The sequence below is a fragment of the Lytechinus pictus genome, chromosome 2 (genome assembly GCF_037042905.1).
Source record: "Lytechinus pictus isolate F3 Inbred chromosome 2, Lp3.0, whole genome shotgun sequence".
Classification (NCBI taxonomy): Eukaryota; Metazoa; Echinodermata; class Echinoidea; order Temnopleuroida; family Toxopneustidae; genus Lytechinus; species Lytechinus pictus.
In genome coordinates, this window is record NC_087246.1 from 13342954 (window position 1) to 13363288 (window position 20335).

At 37.1% G+C, this 20335-nt stretch overlaps 1 protein-coding gene across 1 annotated transcript; it reads left to right on the top strand.

Moving 5' to 3' along the window:
* Positions 1–1872: 1872 nt before the first annotated feature.
* On the top strand, positions 1873–18897 carry LOC129284296 (zinc finger CCHC domain-containing protein 8-like). The gene is made up of 12 exons (XM_064110088.1): positions 1873–2089; positions 7034–7076; positions 7592–7666; positions 8250–8361; positions 8890–9050; positions 10597–10659; positions 10974–11040; positions 11969–12126; positions 12637–12785; positions 13742–13863; positions 14859–15069; positions 15393–18897. The coding sequence occupies exons 1-12, from the start codon at positions 1918–1920 to the stop codon at positions 16121–16123; spliced, it is 2064 nt and encodes a 687-aa protein (XP_063966158.1). The 5' UTR covers positions 1873–1917; the 3' UTR covers positions 16124–18897.
* The last annotated feature ends 1438 nt before the right edge of the window (positions 18898–20335 follow it).

A 20335-nucleotide genomic window follows, 5' to 3' on the forward strand; every position in this document is an offset into this window, starting at 1 on the left:
AGGTCTGAATTTCCTTAATTTTCAGCTCGCGCTTCGCGCTCGCAAGATTTGATTAGTGAGATGGGTATGTTAATCATGATTACAAGTGCTTTATGTGCATGTTTAGATGTAATTCTAACAAAATCAGCAAGTGCTTATTGGCACTCGCATTAGTTGACTATGGTGAGATGTGTATACTCTTAATGGATTCCTAAAATATAGTCCTTAAAATCTTCCTGTTTGGGGGTCAATATTTACAAAAATTTCAGCTCGCGCTTCGCGCTCGCATTATTTAGCGAGACAGGTACATATCATGATTACAAAAGATTGATTATAATGTCCCTTTTTAGGTCTAAATATCAAAAATTTTAAGCTCGCGCTTCGCGCTCGCATTGACCAGTGAGAGACATATCCGTTTAATGGCACTGTCCTTAAAATGTCTCTATTAGGTATACCTGGCAACTGGGCGCGCTTCGCACGCTCACTTAGTGACTCAAAATTTTTGCTGGTGCCCCCCCAATGCCGTGACTCACGGTACGCCACTGACTGATTGCATTGTTTCATGGGGCTCGTCCGACAAAGCAACGAAAAATGAATGGCAATTTCTAGGTATTTAATTAGTGTCCATAAGAGTTGACACAAATCCCTTTTGGTAGACGGTCGATCCACAGTGGTGTGATTAACGAGATGGAGAATATCATACTCATCAGCGGCGTACCCAGGATTTTCCAAAAGGGGGGCAAATTTTTTGGATATTTCGTCCGCGAAAAAAATTGACATGCAAAAAAAAAAGAAAAAAAAAGGTCTTCAACCACAAATAAAGGATTTCGTACCAGAAAAAAAATTTGACAAGGAAAAAAAAAAAGGTCTTGAAGATGCAAATTTTTACATTAAAAATTATTTATTTTGCTTCTCAAAGGGGGGGGGGGGGCACGTCCCCTGGATCAGTTGTGACTCGTCATGGGGCAGGGGCACGTCCCCTGCATCACTTGTGACTCGTCAGGGGGAGGGGCCGAGGCAGTCTGCCCCCTGCCCCCCCCCTTAGGTACGCTAGTGATACCCACACTAGCGTACCTACGGGGGCAGGGGGGGCACTCTGTGACGAGCCACAACCCATACAAAAGACATATACCTGCCCCCCCTGACGAGCTTGAAGACCTTTATTGCCCCCCTTGATGAGCTTGAAAAACTTTTTTTTTTTTTTTTTTTTTCGCTTGTCAATTTTTCTGGTTCGAAAAGCGTATTTTTTTGTATTGAAGGTACGCCACTGGATACCCATTAATACTGACAGAAAGTAATATCGATGAATCGACAATAAGTTTTATATTTCTTTATTGTTTGCTTGCAGCTCAGATGGGTGCGCACGAAAAAATCAAGAAAGGTGCAGTTTTTTTGTAATCTCCTTCCTAGCTTTCTTTTCCAGGGCTAGCCGGACCCAGAATGTTTTGCTCCTAGCTTTATTTTATTTCTTTCTTTCTTTCCTTTCTTTCTTTCTTTCTTTCTTTCTTTCCTTTCTTTCTTTCTTTCTTTCTTTCTTAATTTCTTTCTTTCTTTCTTTCTTTCTTTCTTTCTTTCTTTCTTTCTTTCTTTCTTTCTTTCTTTCTTTCTTTCTTTCTTTCTTTCTTTCTTTCTTTCTTTCTTTCTTTCTTTCTTTCTTTCTTTCTTTCTTTCTTTCTTTCTTTCTTTCTTTCTTTCTTTCTTTCTTTCTTTCTTTCTTTCTTTCTTTCTTTCTTTCTTTCTTTCTTTCTTTCTTTCTTTCTTTCTTTCTTTCTTCCTTCCTTCGCAATCCTTATACTTTCTTCATGTTCTTTTCCCATCTTTTATTAATTTCTTAGTTCATTCACGCACGCATCATTAACGTCAGAAAGGGAAATGGTAATGGTAAAAGGGTGGGGGAAATCCCAGATACAGTTTAACGCATGCGCTCATTTGAGAAAGATGGCGGCGCCCACGGGTTCATCAGAGGACGACGTCTTTGGCGATTTGAACCTCTTTGAGGAGTTTTCTTCGACAGCCAGGACAACCGAACGCAAGGAGCCCACTAAGAAGCATCCATGGGAAACAGAAAAGGCTGATCTGGAGGAGGAATTAACGAGACTGAAGCAAGAAAATATCCTTTGTGTTTGTTTGATTTCAGCGTGTGTCGTGTGTCTTGACTCTTGTCATGTCACTCGCGATCGCGTCATTTCCAGCAGTAGCAGCCAGTACAGTACTCAGTAGCACTGCCACTGGCCACCCGCTGCACTGCTCAGGTGCTGTACGTGTACTGCACTGCTTTCACTTTCAGTTCGGGCGCTCTCACCTGGCTGTACCTGTACCTGCACTCCTATTACACCAGGGGCCGCAGAAGCAGGGGGGGGGGGGGCTGGAGGGGAGAGTTCCCCCTAAAGTAAAGAAACAAAAAAATCAGCTGCGTGACTTCATTCTGAAAATTGAGCGCGCACACGCCAACACTAAAACAGCACGTATTTTCATTCAATTCAATCGGCCGATATGTCCGATGTTTGGGATAATGCCATATTTGGAAGGGTGTCAAATTTCCTGCCGTGGGGATACCCTGCAGTGGCCATTGCATTGCAGATTTATATCCGATAGAATGAATGTGTGTCATCTCGGCGGCGATATTTCCTGCGAAAATCACTTCTACCTTATAAGATTTTTTTAGTCTTTGACCTTTTTATAGAGTCAAAAATTTGCGAGGGTCATAAGAATCTTTTGAAGTCAAAATTATGGATTTAAACACCTAGAATATTTTTTTGAGCAGCAACCTGGGTCTATTGTGTTTGGGGGAATAGAAGGTATGGTTGGACCTACCCCTTATCGACCACCTAACATTAAAATCATGATATCGACACATATTTATCAGATTTACCTGAAAATCACCTATTTAGAGCAAAAAATTCTGTAGATTCATGTCATCCAACTTTGACATCGGCTCGATCCCTACCAGTATGTAACGCCGCGACGTACGAAAAGCATGTTTTTTCGTTGCGCTATTTTAACCCTTTTATGAACCGACCACCCTCCCTCTATTGATTATGCATGCATAGTGAACATCATTCTTTTTTCATATGCTTTTTTTCGTTCTTATTCTTGTCTAAGCTTTTTTTTTTCTTTTTCTTCACTTCCTACTTCTTTTCTTTTCCACTTTCTTCATTTTCTTTTCTTCTCCTCCTTCCTCTTCTTATTTTTGTCATCTATTTTTTTTCTTCTCTGTCTTTTTATTATTCTTCTATGTCTCCTTTATTTTCTTCTTCTGCTTCTTCTTTTTCTTCTTCTATGTTTCCTTGTTCTTGTGATTATTTTCATAATCATTATTATCATTATTTTATTATTATTAGTTTGTAATTTTTGAACACATTTTTTTTTATATCATCTATGTCATTATTGTTATCATGCCCATTATTTTTTCTTTAGTAATAGTATTGTCATTATTAATAATATTATTATTATTTTTATAATATTTTTTATTATTATTATTGTCACATCATCATCATCATGTTATTAATGTTATCGTATTAAATTCAGTCATTCACGCTCCTTTAAAAAAAAAAATCAATTGATGTACTAATAATTTTCTTACACATTTACTGATTTTACTCAGATAAACACACGCATCAAATCAACCAACCCCACTCACACACACTCATGCATACACAGGGGCTCACTACTTTGCTGTAACTGTATTTTTTATTAAAATTTTCACTGTCTTCACACTCCCCTTTTCTCTGTTTATATACATGTTCATCAACTGAATAGTCTAATGTATTATTCCACATTCATAAAAATGCTCTCATGCCATTTACAAATCCTCAAACAACATACCAATTATCTCTGTCGCATACTTCAAACTTAATGAATGATTACTGAACACGATTTTGAAATTCAACTTTTATCTGATGTAGATATATTTCTTGAATTCATTTTTTTTTTTTTTTTTTTTTTTTTCAATGGCAAGGACACATATGATATATACGTCGTCTTTTCCAAATTTCCGGCTTGACCCCGTGTAGTACTTTTGATGGACCCAGTGTGTGCAACCCTTACTGTCGCAAGCCACCCAGGAGAAGATCTCGACATGGTCTTGAGGAGGGTGAGGGGGTGTGTTTCTCCCCTTTCTCCTGCACACACAGCATGGATTTTCATCTTCTTCATCATCTGTATCGTCGCTGGTCGGTAGATTAACGAAGAGGCGCCTACTTGCTGCTGATGATGATGATGGCCCTGCCTGACTGCTAGCTTCTTCTCCTTCCCTTTAGACAGCTTCGCTGTGCTCCTCTCCTCTTCTGCCCGGATAAGCTTGAGAAAGATGTTGTTTTCTGTTATGCTAACTCCTGAAGCCCTGTAGTATTTCTTAGAGACTGCTCTTTTCTTCTGTGTTGCGTCAGGAGGAGGTGTTCTCGATGACAGGAACAGATCTGCTTCACTGGGTGCCTGGTTCGTCCTTCCTTGGGCTTCGCCCATGTCACCCATAGGACCAATCTGATGTTTTTCTCCTGAAGAGGTAGTGGATGACTTCGGTGTTATGAGTGTGCTCGTCTTCGACACTTCACCAATCTTTACTGCATTCGGGTCAAGTGGAAAGATCCCTGTTTTCCGGAATGCTGCCTTAAGATTCTCTTCCTTTAGAGCTCGAAGGTATGCTGCTGAAGAGAGCCGAGCGATTTCGTATCTCGTTATTACCTGTCCGGGGTTCTTCTGCATGTACAGGGTACACTCTTGATTATATGCTGATTTAATTGCAGAAAAACAGGCGACGTCAAGGGGTTGAGTGATGTGTGTGCTGGCAGCACAAAGAGAATGACTTGGTTTGCCCTGGCAAAGTCAATGACCGTGGTGCTGATATGGGAGGTGTTGCCATTGTACATGAGCAAGACATATTCACCATCTTCTCTTGGAAGCAGGGATGGCACAAAGTGCTCCGTCAGGAACTTGCAGAAGACGGCTCTGTTACTCCAACCTGTCTCCGTAAGTGTCGTCTTTGACCCGGGTAGTGCACCATCCATCTACTCTGGCATCATCCTCTTGCCCTTGAAGACATAATATGGAGGAAGAGCCCTACCAGCTGCGTTACCACAAGCCAGGACTGTGGTGGTGGCAATCCGATGTGATGTTACCGCATTCGTTCTGGATCCTTGATCTGCACAAACAACCTTTGGCGGCTTATGCTCCGCATTGATGTTGGTTTCTTCAACATTGTAGATGTGGTATGGCTTGTCTCAGAGATCGTACTTGTCCATGACCTGACGGAGTTCCTCAAAGTATTTTGAAAGAACAGCTTCCGTTGTTGATTTTGCCTGACTCATCTGAAGCTTGCTGGGTGCCACAAGACGAAGATCTGGCCATCTTTGCCTAAAGAGATGGTACCAAGTGTCTGATAGTAGTCTTCCCTTGGCCTTTCCCTCTCTTCTTCCAAGTTCATTTGCCATATTGGTCGCTAGATGAATAACCTGTAGAAAAAATAAGCAAAAATTGCAAAGCATAAGAATAATGCATTCATTTTTATTCAAATTTATTCATACATCGCATATCTTTTATCAAATCATCGTTTAAAATATGACTGAAATAATACAAAACTAATAAATTACCTTGGTTTTAGTCAGACCATAGCCATATGATGAGAGCTTGTGCAGATGCTCAACTAGAGCCCTCTCGTCCTCCTGGGTCAAAATAGAACCCCTTCCAAGATCGATGCTTGATTTGTTTCTTCCCTGTAATCTGTCAAGTAATGTTGTCTTGGGGATTCCATACTTGAGCGCTGCCCTCCTTATGGAGACCCCTTTCTTGACTAAGGATAGAGCTCTCTCAAAGTTTTCTCAAGGATAATTCCTTCGTCGGATATGTTGGGGTTTTGCCTACACAAAAAGAAGAACATTGATAAATGATAAATATTCTGAGAGGAGTCTTTTGTAAATAAATATCTAATTAAAATATTTTATTCTATGAACAGCTGTTTTCGCTTTCATCAATTACTTCTATGATTGGAACGCATTCAACAGCATCTGTTCTCGGCACTTTCGTCACCCTGTTCTCAGCACATTCGTCACCCTTATCTCGGCACATTCATCACCCTTATCTCGGCACATTCGACGTCATCCATCCTATTTTCGACACGTTCGTCACCCACATTCCTTTCTCTAATACAATCACACTTTTCTCTATTCTCTTATTTAAGTTGTAAATGTTCGATTAATATCATCTATCTTTATTATCATCAATTAAATCTATCGTCATCATCATCATCATCATCATCATCTATCTCTTCCTTGAGACGCCTCATAACGTGTATAAAATATATGGCATATGAGCGTAGCTGGCGACATACAGACAGCCGTATGACGTCATCATTAAATTCAGAGATTCTGTCGGCTCTGGAACATTCTGCGACAAAAAATGGACGGAAATGTGTTCTTGACATGCGGATTTACATGTAAGTTCATCGAAAATAGCAACATAATAACCATATATTTTAATAATTCCATAAATTTCTTACCTGTTTCCTCATTTTCTTTGATCAAGTGAGTCTCGTTCGATCAGGTCGCGCATGTCTCATAGTCCCATGCATACTTAAATTATACGCCTAGGAAACCATGGTAAGAAGGTGGTCGGTTTCAAAATAGGTGGTCGATATGTAGTGGAGACACCAGTCATTATACATGTAAAGTTTATGTATCACATGCAAGTCCCCCGCCAGTGCGGGTCCCTATAGTTGTGTGGAGGGAGTTGAAGTCATTTTCGTCTCATATTTTGAACCGTCCGATTTTTGGGCACTTTACTCTATCCGATTTTAGACGAAATTTTCAGTGTTCTGCTAGTTTGAGTTTTCTCTTTTCCTTCTATTTTTTTCAAATCAACTTTTTGCTTGGCCAAGTTAGGCTGCCTCAGGTGGCCTTGCCCCTTTTCCGCACAATGTCAATGCATCAAATTTGATTCAAAGGGCGATAAAGCTAACTTGCGAAGAACAGATTAATAGGTGCCCTGTCTTACTTTTAACCTGTCTGTTTAGTCTTTTTAGTCTTTTTATGGAATTTATTTTTTCTTAACACCAATTCACATCAGAAACTTCAAGCTCAACTAAAAATATGCATACAGTCAAAGTAAGTAACCCATGAGTAACTTTTCCTCACTTCAAAAATATAAAGAAAAGAGAATTGCCTTTATTAATATTTTCTTATTTAAAGCCAGTATTCAAATGTTTGTCATAATGGGGTATGAGTGTTATTATTTTTGTATTCATTCATGTATCTATAAAAGTTTTATAATGTGGTGACTTTGCTTTGGTTCAGTTCTCGTAACTATGCTTTATTTATTTTTTCATAAAGAGTGGACAGAAGAGAGAAATCAAAGGGAATTCTGAAAATATTTGATATAAAAATGGAAGTGTTCATGAATGCAAAATCTAGGTTGAACACTGAAACCAATGAACAGTCACGCCAACTGATGACAAACCAGTGCCGTGTAGCATAAAAGATAAAATGAAATGTACAATTAGTAAATCTTTGGCAAAGATGTTTAAAAAGTTACAATCACTTGTAAATATTAATAGAGTGTTGTGATCATGGATGTGTTCACAGAGAATGTGAATATATATATATATTTTTTATTTGTCCAGGGGTTACAAGGTATCGGAGGGAACCCAGGATGGTCCTATTGCACAAGTGATTTATATGAATCATGACAAAGTCTGGTAAGAATCTTTCTTTATATATGACATTCGATACCATAAGCAAAGATTGTAATTTCTTTATGGATTATGTAAGGAATGATGGTGGTGGTGGTGGAAATTTGTATTTATTGATGATGATATTGATCTTGATGCATATACATACATGTATGGAGATGAAGATTATTGCGATGCTGATCGTGATGATGAGGATGGGGAGGAGGATGGTAATGGTGGTGGTATTCATGATGGTGAATATCATGATAAGGATGCTGGTGATGATGGTGAGGAAATGATGATGATGTTTATGTTGGTGATGAAAGTCATGATGTTGGTGATATTGGTGATAAGGAGATGATGATCATGACAAATTTAGTAATGATGATTGGAATGATAAACTGATCTATTCATGTTTCTTCAAATAATAACGGTGGTACTTCCTAAATGTACAATGTAATGAATAAAAAAATAAATATGTTGGATCATTCTTTTTTTAAATGAATGCATAATAAAGTACTTAATGAGCAGGGTAACGGTAAATATAATATTGTAAAGCTGATATTCAGAAAAGCACATGTGTAAATTTCCTGTGTTTTATTTTTAACAGCAAATACAGACAAGATATTGAGAAATATTTTGAACATGTATGCTCAGAGTATTTTGCTCAACAAGCACAACCAATGGGAAAGAAATATGAATACAGCCGACCTCTACCTCAGGTAAATAAATGCTTGTTTATGAAACATGGTTGATTTTCACTTTTAAAATCACACCATATGATGACACCAACAAAATGTTGACAAAAAGCAAACTTCTACACACTGTCGATTGATGATTTGTTTCAGGTGATTGAGAGTATGACTTATGAACAATATATTAATTTTTTTCTCAAACACAAGTTATGTAGGAAAAGTCCAAGAAAAGGTCCACTCAGAACACAAAATTTCATCTTTCCTGAATTTATTGATGTTTGGTATCAGTTTGAATCTTATGTTAATGTTCAAGTAATTCAATTTTTAGATTGCTTTAAAATTGTTTGAAATAAATGGACACAATGTAATCAGTATTTTCTGTCTCTTTGTGGCTGTCTTTCTCCACCCTCCCTCCTTCTTTCTCCCTTTCTTTCTCACTCCCTGTCTTTATTACACCCCACCTCTCTCTCCACCCCCCTCCCTTCACCCCTCTGTCTCTTGCACTTATCTTTCCTCCCTCTCTATTCCACCTCTCTCTCCCCCCTTGTCTCTTAGTGCTCCTCCATGGTGCTGGGTGAGAACCCCGACCCTGATAACCAGCAAGCCTTCACTGTCACCGGCAATGTGCAATACTACCTCTTATTCTGCCTCGACACGTTAGGGCGCCCTCTAGTGGATGGTAATGTCGAGATGACCGAAGGATGGGAGATACCTCTGTATCCTTAGACTAAGTGCTTTTTTAAGTATTGTGCTGTAATGAATTCTTTGTCAAAGTATTTTGATATTTTAGAGATGCAAATATGTTGGTAACACAAAATCTAAAATAGTGCTTTGAAATTATGGGTTCTTTGGACTTGCAATTCCCATAGCATACATAACAATGAACAGAAGATAAAGTCAAACAAAAGGAAACAGGAGATAAAAAGAGCAAACAAACAAATATAAGTAATAAAACAATTAATTGAATAAACTAGATGAAATGTCTTGGTTCGATTGGTTAACTTTGATTGAATGAATTTATGCTTAACATCTGAAATGAGGCAGCCTGGTGGCCAACAATAAAGTAGCCAGAAATGGTTATGGTGACTCAGCAGGGCTGCTTTTTGCTGGTATAATGCCAAGCTGGTATATAACCAACTACATAGGAACATTTTACATCTACGATAATCAAGTATAGTGGCTGACCTGGTAGACGACAGAAATTACTCTCTGGTCTTTTTATCAAAGTGGAAACAATGACAGAGCAGGGATTCTAAAGGCCACCGCACACCTTACGACCCGATTGGTCGCCGACTGGCTTGCGACTGAGAGATGGGAGATGAATCGCAAGGCGGTCATAAGCTCGACATCGCACACCTTGCGATCCGATCTGCGACTCACGCATGCGCTTTTTGGCATTGCAACTGAGAAAGTGCGCTTACTACTGCGTATGCGCGTTGTTTATCATATACGCGTTGTTTATCATATACGCGTCGTGCAACTCTGCTGTCTGATTGGCTGGAAGTTGGATTGAGCTTGCGATCCAGTCATAAGGATTCGACATGTCAAATCCTTCCGATTTTCCTTGCGACTTGTCTCTGACCGGTCTGCGACGCTCAAGCTGGCAAGAGCTATGACGTCACATCTCCCCTCACCCAGTCGCAAGCCAGTCGGCGACTGGTCGGGTTGCAAGGTGTGCGGTGGCCTTAACACACAACCTAATGATCATGAATCCAGTGCTCTAACCACTTAGACCGTACGATCCATTATATGTTGTGATGACCCCTGTAGACAGTACATAGGATGCATTTGGAGAGATGTCATGCTAACTTTTGAGCTTGTTGATTATTGGATCCTCACAGGGCGTTATCCATAACAAATCTTGTACTTTTTAATCTAAACTCGCTAATCATCAAAGTTTGTAATTTCAAATGAATCTTTAAGTTAATAATCATGATGTGATTCTAACAACAAGTAGAGTCTGGCCAACTGGGTAATGGTTTTATAGTCACATTGAGGTGTTTATTCTTTTGCCCTGTGTTTGCATGACAAAGGATTATTCATCGTGTATACTCAACCCAAACCAGGGTCCTGTAACACAACGCTGAGCAATCGATTGTAGACCAAGTTTTGTGATGGATAGCATTGTCTATGATGTATGATCCATCATAAAAATCAATTGTACCATGAGTAGCAAAGCTTTGTGTTACATGACCCAGGTTGGCTTGTGCATTCCTCTCTGTTTAGTCTTACTTTATTTCCTGAATCCATCGTTCATCCCAGCTATCCAATCATCTTCCGAGAAGCCTTACCTGTAGATGACAAACCGAGTGCACCATCTAAAGGGTGAAAGATTGTTCCTTTTTATTTATGTTTAAGATAATCTATTCAACAGTCTCATACAGATATTCATCTCTCTCTCTCTTAGATGTTAAAATATGAGTTGTGTTTTGATTGATGATATTTGTCCATTAAGTCCTTTATCCATTAAGCAATGTGATTTAAACAGTGAATTTGCGATTAATTCCACTGATTCAGGAAAATAACTTCTAAATAGTGATACATTGTTTAATTTTGAATTCGAACAAGATAATTATTGCAGTTAAGACTATTGCACTGTAATATTTTGTTAAATTCTTGTAGCAATTTTTTTTTTATAGGAGACGGCCAAAAGCTTCTTGTTTCAACTGTGGCAATGAGAAACATAGTTTGAGAGAATGCCCAGTGGTAAGTCAAAGATTTTAATGATCATACATGTATTTATGTGCTTATAAAATTGTAATTTAGCAGACGTTAGCATTGTGGTGAGTCACTGGTGACAAGTATCTTTATGTGGGATAATTCACAAAGGAATAAAATCAATGCGGAAAAACGATATTTCATTTAGGAACTGATGCCTTATAAAAGGTACTTGGGATTAATACAAGCCTTAGAATCACTTTAGAATGGAAGAGCTACTTAATCATTTCTAACAAATCCAACTTACCACCAACGGAGACTGGCTTCATTTGTGACTGGCCTGACTTGTGCACAGCTGAGCGTTATGGCTGGAAAGCAGTGAAAGCATAGATGAAATACAGGATGAAAGCTTGCTTTTACTACAAATAATGTCATACAATCAACTTATACCAACAGAAATGGGTGCAATACCCTTTGTGCTAACACATGGTTCTGAAAATAATGTCTCTGATGCTAATTTCCAAATGATTTTCCTCTTTAGCAATAATTCAAGGGTATTCCAAAACAGCTGACACTAATCATTTTAAAAACGACAACTAAAACTGAACTGAAATATTAAGTAACTGAAATTTGAGTTCAAATATTTTAATTTGAGCATTTCATTCTTGATTACTCCTATAATTGGTAGTCAAGGTGAGCAAGATTTTGAGAGAAAGTCATTGAAATCAAGATTGTAATGAAATAAAATTTTCATAAAACCTATTTGATAGATTTTATTTTGAATTTATCCTGAATGTTTTATACTCTGTTTTCTTTGTTCAGATTGATTATATTTTTTAATCAGATTTTAGAAATAACTTGAATTGAAATTGAATTGAAATTGAATTGAATGCACAGGTTGTCACAACACTTAAAATGTTAACATATAAATTAAAGAAATTAAAGATAATCAATATCTCATCTCCCTTCCTTTTAGCCGCGTGATCTAGTGCGGATCAGTCAGAATAAGAAACTCTTCATGGATCAGATGTCATCATCCCCTGCAAATACCATTTCAGGAAGACGCTACCATAAGGAAGGTGAAACCAAAGAGACAGAAGACCGCTTCAAAACATTCAAACCGGGTGTCCTCAGGTAGCTTTTACAACAGAATTGCTGGTTGTTCTTTCAGTTTAAATTGTATGAGTTCTGGTAAACAGTAATGCACAGCAAACCTAATTGGGAAAATCTTAGTTTTTGCATGTTATGTCACATAGTTAATAATTTGTGTATAGTTCCAACTTTAAAGACATTAAATTTTTTTTTAAATTCTAAACAGACTTAAACACATTTTGCCCATCAAACAATTTCTTGTAAGGAAGCACTCTTGTCAGAATAAATGTTTGCCTATTGTACCCTAAATCATGCCTTGGGATTGCACACAAAATGTCATCTAATTGGTGCGTTTATAAATATGTATGAAAATTAGATACGAGTAACGAAGGATAAAACCATGGTTAAAATCAAACTCATTGTACCTTTTTTTAGTGTTCTCATGCCAAGTGATGGATGACATTGTGGATTTGAATTTATAGGAATGACAAAGCTCTGCAGATAGCATGCAAAGTGTACTTATTGTAAGCCATGTCTTTGTTTTCCTAACAGTGATGCATTGAGGCAAGCATTGGGTTTATCGTCCAATCAGCTTCCTCCTTATATCTATGGTATGAGACGTCTTGGTTACCCGCCGGGTCACTATATGGATGCACAGGTCCACAAATCAGATCTAAAGGTTTATAACATCAAAGACACAGGTATGATCACTTATATGAGGTATTGTTGACCTGAGATGTCTAGGTTACACACCAGGTGGGGGGGGGGTTCGTAAAGCTGTTCTCCAGTTTTGAGCGACTTTACTGTTGATCCTACTTGGGATCCTGTCTTGAGGTAACTTATTCGCTCCAAATTTTCATTGATGACTAGTTAGCTCCTAAGAAAGGATCACCAGTTGTTTGTAAGTCGCTTGTAACTTACAAACTGCTTTATGAAACACCCACCGGATCACTATGGATACACAGGTCCAAAAATCAGATCTCACTACATATGACATTTTTGTGCCGATATATTTACTATACGTGAAAGTGATGGGGGCAGACTGTCTCTTCTCAGGTGATCATGATGAAGCTATCGGAGGGAAGCTGGCGTAAGCACAGAGACATATTTTGGGGGGGTTTAGAAATTGCATTAGCATATTTTCGCAATCAGTATGCAGACGCTTTCCTTTGAAAATGCAAGTCAAATTACAGTGGACAGCTGTTGGACCAGGACAGCTGATCATGTGAAGATTCAGATTGGACAAAAATTTGCAAAAATGTATTTTTTCTGGAGTCCAGGGTGACTCTGCTGTTTTGATTCACCGATTTTCGACAAAGGCTGTTTTGTCATTGAAGGGCTTTTGACTAAAGATTCTCTGCATTACAGAAAGCGTCTGTGTAGTGATTGGAAAAGTGCCTTATTGTCATGGGACAGGGATGGCATTAGCTCAAATTATAGGAAATATTTTACAGTCATATTTGATACAAAATGTTTTGAAAGCCTTTAGGAATACTTTCAATGCAAAATAGAATATTTACTAGTCTAATCTGTAAAAAAAATGATAAGTTTTGTTTTTGTTAAGATTTCATATTTATTTTGTGAATGTTAAGCCTGTAGATACAGTCATTGTATCATTCATTCAATGAGGTATTGTTCTATTTTTTTTAAATACCAGATGAGGAAGGGGAAGTCCCTAGTGATGGTGAAGGTGGTGAAAGTGCACAACCAAAGTTCAACCTCAACAAGCTAATAGATTATCCAGGTTTCAATGTTGATGCTCACCCATCCATTGCAGATGTAAGTGAATTTTAATACTTGGTTTCAAATATTTTTTTTTTGTTCTTTGTATGGTAATGCAGCAGTGGAAATGCACATATGAAGCAGCCTTGGATAAATGTACAACGTTTTGCACAATCTTTAGCAATCTCAGTCTCTACTGCAATTGACATAATATTTTGAGTTTTGTAGCTTGATGTTTCAGGATTTGTACATTACCTTATTTAAAGTACAATATTTTGCTTTGGGGAAAGAAGGGCAGACTTAACCACATCCTTTGTTAAGTGTAATATTTTGTTTCCACCATTACAGTTTTAGTGTAGGTTTGAATTGAATACTTTTAACTGTGTAAGAGACCACAATCTCTGTTTTTTAGTACAGTTTTTCATTGGAGCATGCATTATCCATATGAGGACAATGAATTATATGTATTCTTCATTGATCACCATTTATTCGTCTAATTGGTATTCTTCCTTCTTTGCTTCATTTGTCTTGTAAAAGTATTATGAATGAAAAGTGATTGATATGGCATGTATTTCAAGGCATTGATTTTAGAGATTATATTCATATATTACCAGCCATGACGTAATTTCCTTCAGCAAGAAATTTATCCACATTGTGCTGCACTCAACCCAGGTGAGGTGAATGGGTACCCAACAGGATTTATTTCTTGAATGCACTAAGCGCTGAAAGGCAGCTAGAGCTAAAGCCAGGGTAATGATGATAATAAACACTGTGCCTCGGAATAGATTATTTCTAGATAGATGGTGCTATAAAAATGCCTATTATTATTATTGTTAAGATGATTTATTATTGAATGAGAGGTACTGATGCATTACAAATCATCTCAGTATGTTAAGAATTTTTTTTATATGCTGGTGTATTCTGCATGGTTTGGAGTTATGCATCAAAAGCTAGGGGGGTCAAACAATGAAACATGGTCCATTGTCCTATCCTTAAAAACCATGTTATTATGAGGATTGATATGTACTGGTCTCATTGGCTTGTACTTACAGGAGTGGCAGAGGTACAACTCTATACCAATGCAGAACAACCAGCGTAAGGAGGTCCTCAAGCTCCACCTCACACCTATGGCAGTGGATGAGGATGATATGGTGACGCCTCGAAACAAGCGCAGGAACAGGGATTTCCATGAGAGCAGCAGTCAGAAGAAACGAAGGATAGAGCAAGATGCTGTGGATATGGATATCAGTACAGAGTATCCAGGTTAGTTTCGTTCTCAAATGTTCTATTAGAAACAAAAATTAACAAACACGGTTTCCTCGCATAACTGACGAATTGATATGTTACATTTTAAAATCATTTTGTACCATTTGAAATTATTTTACATTAGAAAACTTTCAACTTAACAGAATTTTGTTTGAGAATGAGAAATTCTCTCATTCTGTCTAGAAATACTAACCATGAGAATATTATTTTTAAAGAAATTCAAAACTCAATTTTTTTTCTTCAGTGGTGCACACAAATACTCAGTACTGCTTGTGACAAAGACAATACTCACATATTGATTATTGCTTTGTTTTATTCAGATACCCCTGTGAGAGGCTGGTTTCAACCTCCACTACCACCAACCCCTGAGATAGCCACGCCTCCCCCTTTGCCCCCTGGCTCTGCCCCTCCCACTCCTATCAGAGACAGCCCATCAGCGTCGAGTCAGGATGACTCATTACCATGGCAAAGTGCCAATACCAGCCTCTCTGCATCCCGGCAGAACTCTCAAGCATCCTCTCGGTCTACGTCTCCAGACCTAGACCGGCTCATGACAGAACGGAACAAACTTCTCGCGGCCCTGGAGAAAGGCGGGGATAGTGTCTCATCTTCCAGTGATGTCATCGCATCAGGGGTGGATACCACAGAGGAGGAGGAGGATGGGGAAGTGGAAAATGACAAAAGGACTAAGGTCGCAAATAAGAAGGTTCATTCAAAGGATAAGAAGGAAAATGGTCATGACGGACACATTGAGAGGACAGATGAAGCAGGAGAGTCTAATCCAGACGTTTCGTCCAAGGATTCCCCAGACAGTCCGGAACCTCAAAGCCTGAACAGTAGCAGTCAATGGATCATCTTAGACACGACAGGAGACAACAGCGTCTTCATGAGCCAGGAGGTGGAGGAGGATGAGACGCCTAACAAGTCTGGTGTTCCTCACAGACGCAACTTCTCTGTCAACATCACTCCTCATGACTTTGAAGTTGATGAACCCAAAAAGAAAGGTATCTTTCAGAAAATCTTAGGAATTCTGAAGAGAGATAAGAACTGATCCATATCCATTTGTAGTTTTATATTTGTTTTAGAAATTGATAACAATTACATTTTAAAGGGAAGTGATCAAACGAGAAGTCAGCAATACTGTTTTTTATCTCAGTGATGAACTTCCATTGCAATCTGGAAATATGATATTTTGTAATATTTTTCTGTATTCAAAGAAAGTAGGGATTGTTTGAACTGTCAACCATATTTGTTTGGGGGATAAAGTATTGATTTCAAATGTCAACAAGTGACCAAATGATAATAGTATACATGATCTTTTAACTCAAGCATATATACATATGTCCAGAAATATCTGAATTGAAGGTTGAAAAAAAAAAATCGAAATCTATATCACAAAAAAAATAGATTAAAAAAATGAAAATGGTTTGAAGAGAAGATCTATGAAGTTGTCATGAATTTGGTTACTTTAATCCATTTATTGGAATGACTTTGTATAGCAATAGAATAGATGTCAAACATTTTAAAAGAAGCTGAGACTAAAACGACTACTTCATATACTTAAAGGTCAAGCCCACCCCAGAAAAATGATGATTTGAATAAATAGAGAAATTCAAACTAGCATAATGTTGAAAATTTCATCAAAATCATATGTAAAATAAGAAAGTTATGACACTTTAAAATTTCACTTATTTTTCACAAAAAGTGATGTGCACAACTCAGTGACAAGCAAATGAGACAGTCAATGATGTCCCTCAGTCAATATTGCTTTTGTTTTTTTATTGTTTGAATTATACAATATTTCATATTTTACAGATTTGGCAATAAACTCCAACTTGACCAAACCATACACTATTAAACAATACCAATTCCACATGTTCAGGAGGAATTAATCATTGTTTCACTTGACAATGAGTATAAAATTAGAATATTTCATATAATAAAATAAAAAAGAAATAGTGAGTGGATGACATCAGTCTCCTCATTTGCATACTGAACAGGATGTGCATATAACTGGTTTGTGAAATTAAGTGAAACTTTGAATTGTCATAACTTTCTTATTATACATTCGATTTCGATGAAATTTCCAGTGTTATGCTTGTTGGATTTTTCTCTTTTTATTCAAATCAACTTTTGTTGGGGTGGACTTATGCTTTAAACAAAACTTAATGGGGTGATTCTTATTTCAACTTCAATTAACTAAGTAACACATGTGTTATTATATTCAATAATGTTTTAAGTGTATGATGTTTGATCCTATTATTAGGGACAGTGGTTTTCCGTTTCTAAAAATTGCCTTTTCCGTTTCAGAAAATCTTAGATTCTGTTTCAGCATGTCTGAATACTGAAATTCTGTTTCCCCCATAGACTTTGTGTACATGAAAAAGTGACAATTCCGTTTACATAGAAAATCAGTACGCAATAAGTAGCGATGTCAACATGCTCGCCCTGGTCAAACTTTGTATCTGCCACTGTACTAAAAAACGCTTTAAAATCAATTTAAATCGATGAGATTCAAGTACAAAAACTATTTAAAGAAACATAAATAACATAAATACATCCCCACCTTTCATATTATTAGCATTATTTTGTGGTTAAATGAGATTTTATCGCTGATTTGGGAACTTTTTGGACATCGTTTTGAACATTCGACGACTTTCGCCTATCCGCCATTTTGGATTTGAGGAGTACCGGGTACTGCGATATGATATTATGATCGAACGCAGAGGGCAGCAACACATGGCCATGTTTCTGCCTTTATGTGGACGTGAGTGTAAACTAATTTTTATACGATTGAGTGATGGAGGGGCTTGAGTGCAGTCACGATGTGTGGATTGCCATGATTGTTGTAGCGAAGTGAGATCATGTTTTTTGACTACCAGGTAGTTGATATTCGTATTTCGTTGAAGATTTGGGAGTAATTTCTTTTGCTATTCTGTGCATTTTGAGAAAAAATATGTTTTCCGTAATTTTCCATTTGAAAAGCCACTTTCCATTTCAAAAGGCGAAATCCGTGAATTCCGTCTGTTTTCCGCGATCGCGGAAAATCTCTGTCCCTATATTATGCAGCTATGATGTATTGAAACTTCTATTCTTCTTTATAGAATTAATTTACAAATCCAGGGCAAAACTACTGGTAATTTTGGAACAAAAAATTCAGGGGAATTTCGGGGATTTGTAAATTTCTTCTGAAAACCTGTGGAAAACGATAATTTTTAATAATCTGATAATGCAGCTTATGCATGTTCAGTCATATTATTTGATCATTTTTTATTACTTTCATGGGCCACCTTAATATCATGGACAATATTGGTAATCACAGTCAATGTAATGTAGGTAAAAACAAAAATGCATAGATTGAAGGAATATAATCATAAGATCTCTGTTCATTTATATAAATGGATTTCGATCATTGCAAATCATTTTTTATAAAGTCATTGTTTAAGTAGACTATACATAGCAGCCAGTAAGTAAAGTTATACTCTAATTTTTACTTTTATAGCCGTTTAAATTGTATTGAAAATTTTAGGGATGATCTGTATGATGTGAAATAATGAACATAAGTGGAACTGTGAAGTACAAGTATTTATTGTGTCTTACAATATACATGTATGTGAGAAGATTTCCAGGACAAGTAATTTGTTTTAAAGCGAAATTGTGACATGATCCATATGAAATTTTTATCTGTATTTTATTTTAAGTGTTATAAGATTGGATGGAATTTACTTGGTGTATAGTGACAAGATTTTATGGACATGTGATTTTATTCCCATCATTCAGGATCTTTTTTATAGAATAAAATGCTCAGATATTTTGTACAATCTAGACCCATAGCACCAGTGTCTGCTTTTTTGAATGAGTAATGGAATCAAAGCTCACGGATTGATCTTACATTTAATTTGTGAAATTGATTGCCCATAATGATCTATGTAATCATTAAAATAATACATAGCTCATAGGATCAGTTGATTAGCTTTGTGTTGAGGGTGCCGTGATTATTATTATTTCCAAACTGTATACACATGAGCAGTGCCTACAGTGTCTATAGAGACCACTGAAGGGAGATAAGAAATGATTACTAGTATTTTTGGTCCATGTTCCAAAAAATATTATTAAATGGGTTCAAGAATGTAGACAATAGGCAATAGACAATGTAGGCAATTCCATAAAATAACCTTTTTGTACGTCTTACCCCCTTTTTTCTCAAGTCTTACTTCACTTCATAAACTGATCAAGTCATGGTCCTTTGAGAACAATACAGACTATCAAAAGAACAAGAAATCAGAGACAGAAAATTTCATGAAGGTCCCACATATAGGGGGTCAGACATACATATTTTATGGAATTGCCCATTAGTGAATGCGTATGCAAGTCACAATTTTTTTTTCTTTCTATGCAACCTCCCAGCCGTGCATTTTTTCATTTTCCCCATAGTATGTTAAAACCAAGACACCATCTGAAATGCATGTTCTTTCAAAGGAAATGCATGCTGCCGGCACTAACTGAGGCGCAAATATGAGAATCAGGTGTGACCTCTTCATCTGTGCGATCCTCAAAAATTTTGAGGGATTCAAACTCCCTTTCCACTACAAATTTATACTGTCAACCCATTTTATAAAACAAATAATGCACATTTATAAATTATTGATGTTAGTGGCGATGCAGGCATCTCGGGTATTTGCAACATGTAAAAACTTGGCGCAAGCGCCTCATGTTTTCGCATATTGCAAATACCTTCGAGTACACTGCATCACCATAACACTCATAAACATGCATTATTTGTATACTATTTATGATAAATGGTATGGCAAAAATGTTATTTACACATTATGCCCTATATTCTGAAATCAGGTTCAACTTAAACTATGGTCTAACTCTGCTAAAATTATGGAAAGCCAGATACATCAAAATCTTCCTGACATTATGTTTCCCATGTTTACTGTGCTCTTTTCTAACTCGTGGATGGTGAAGAAAGCTATCGTATTTATCCTTCCAAAACAATGAAGAATGATTTGAGAGAAAAATGAGCTGATACATTGAAATTTTACGGTTAGAGATTTATGCCACTATTGGCTATCCATAGTTAAACCACAACTTTAAACCAGAGTTTAAATCAACCCGCCTTCAGAATACGGGCCAATGGAAACGTATGAATATTCAAGGAAAACGTAAGAGGTGGTTTGTATGAACAGTTCGTCTTATTACCATCTAAAGTATTGGTAAGATTCAGAGATTTCAACCAATTTTGGTCTTCTCTACAAAA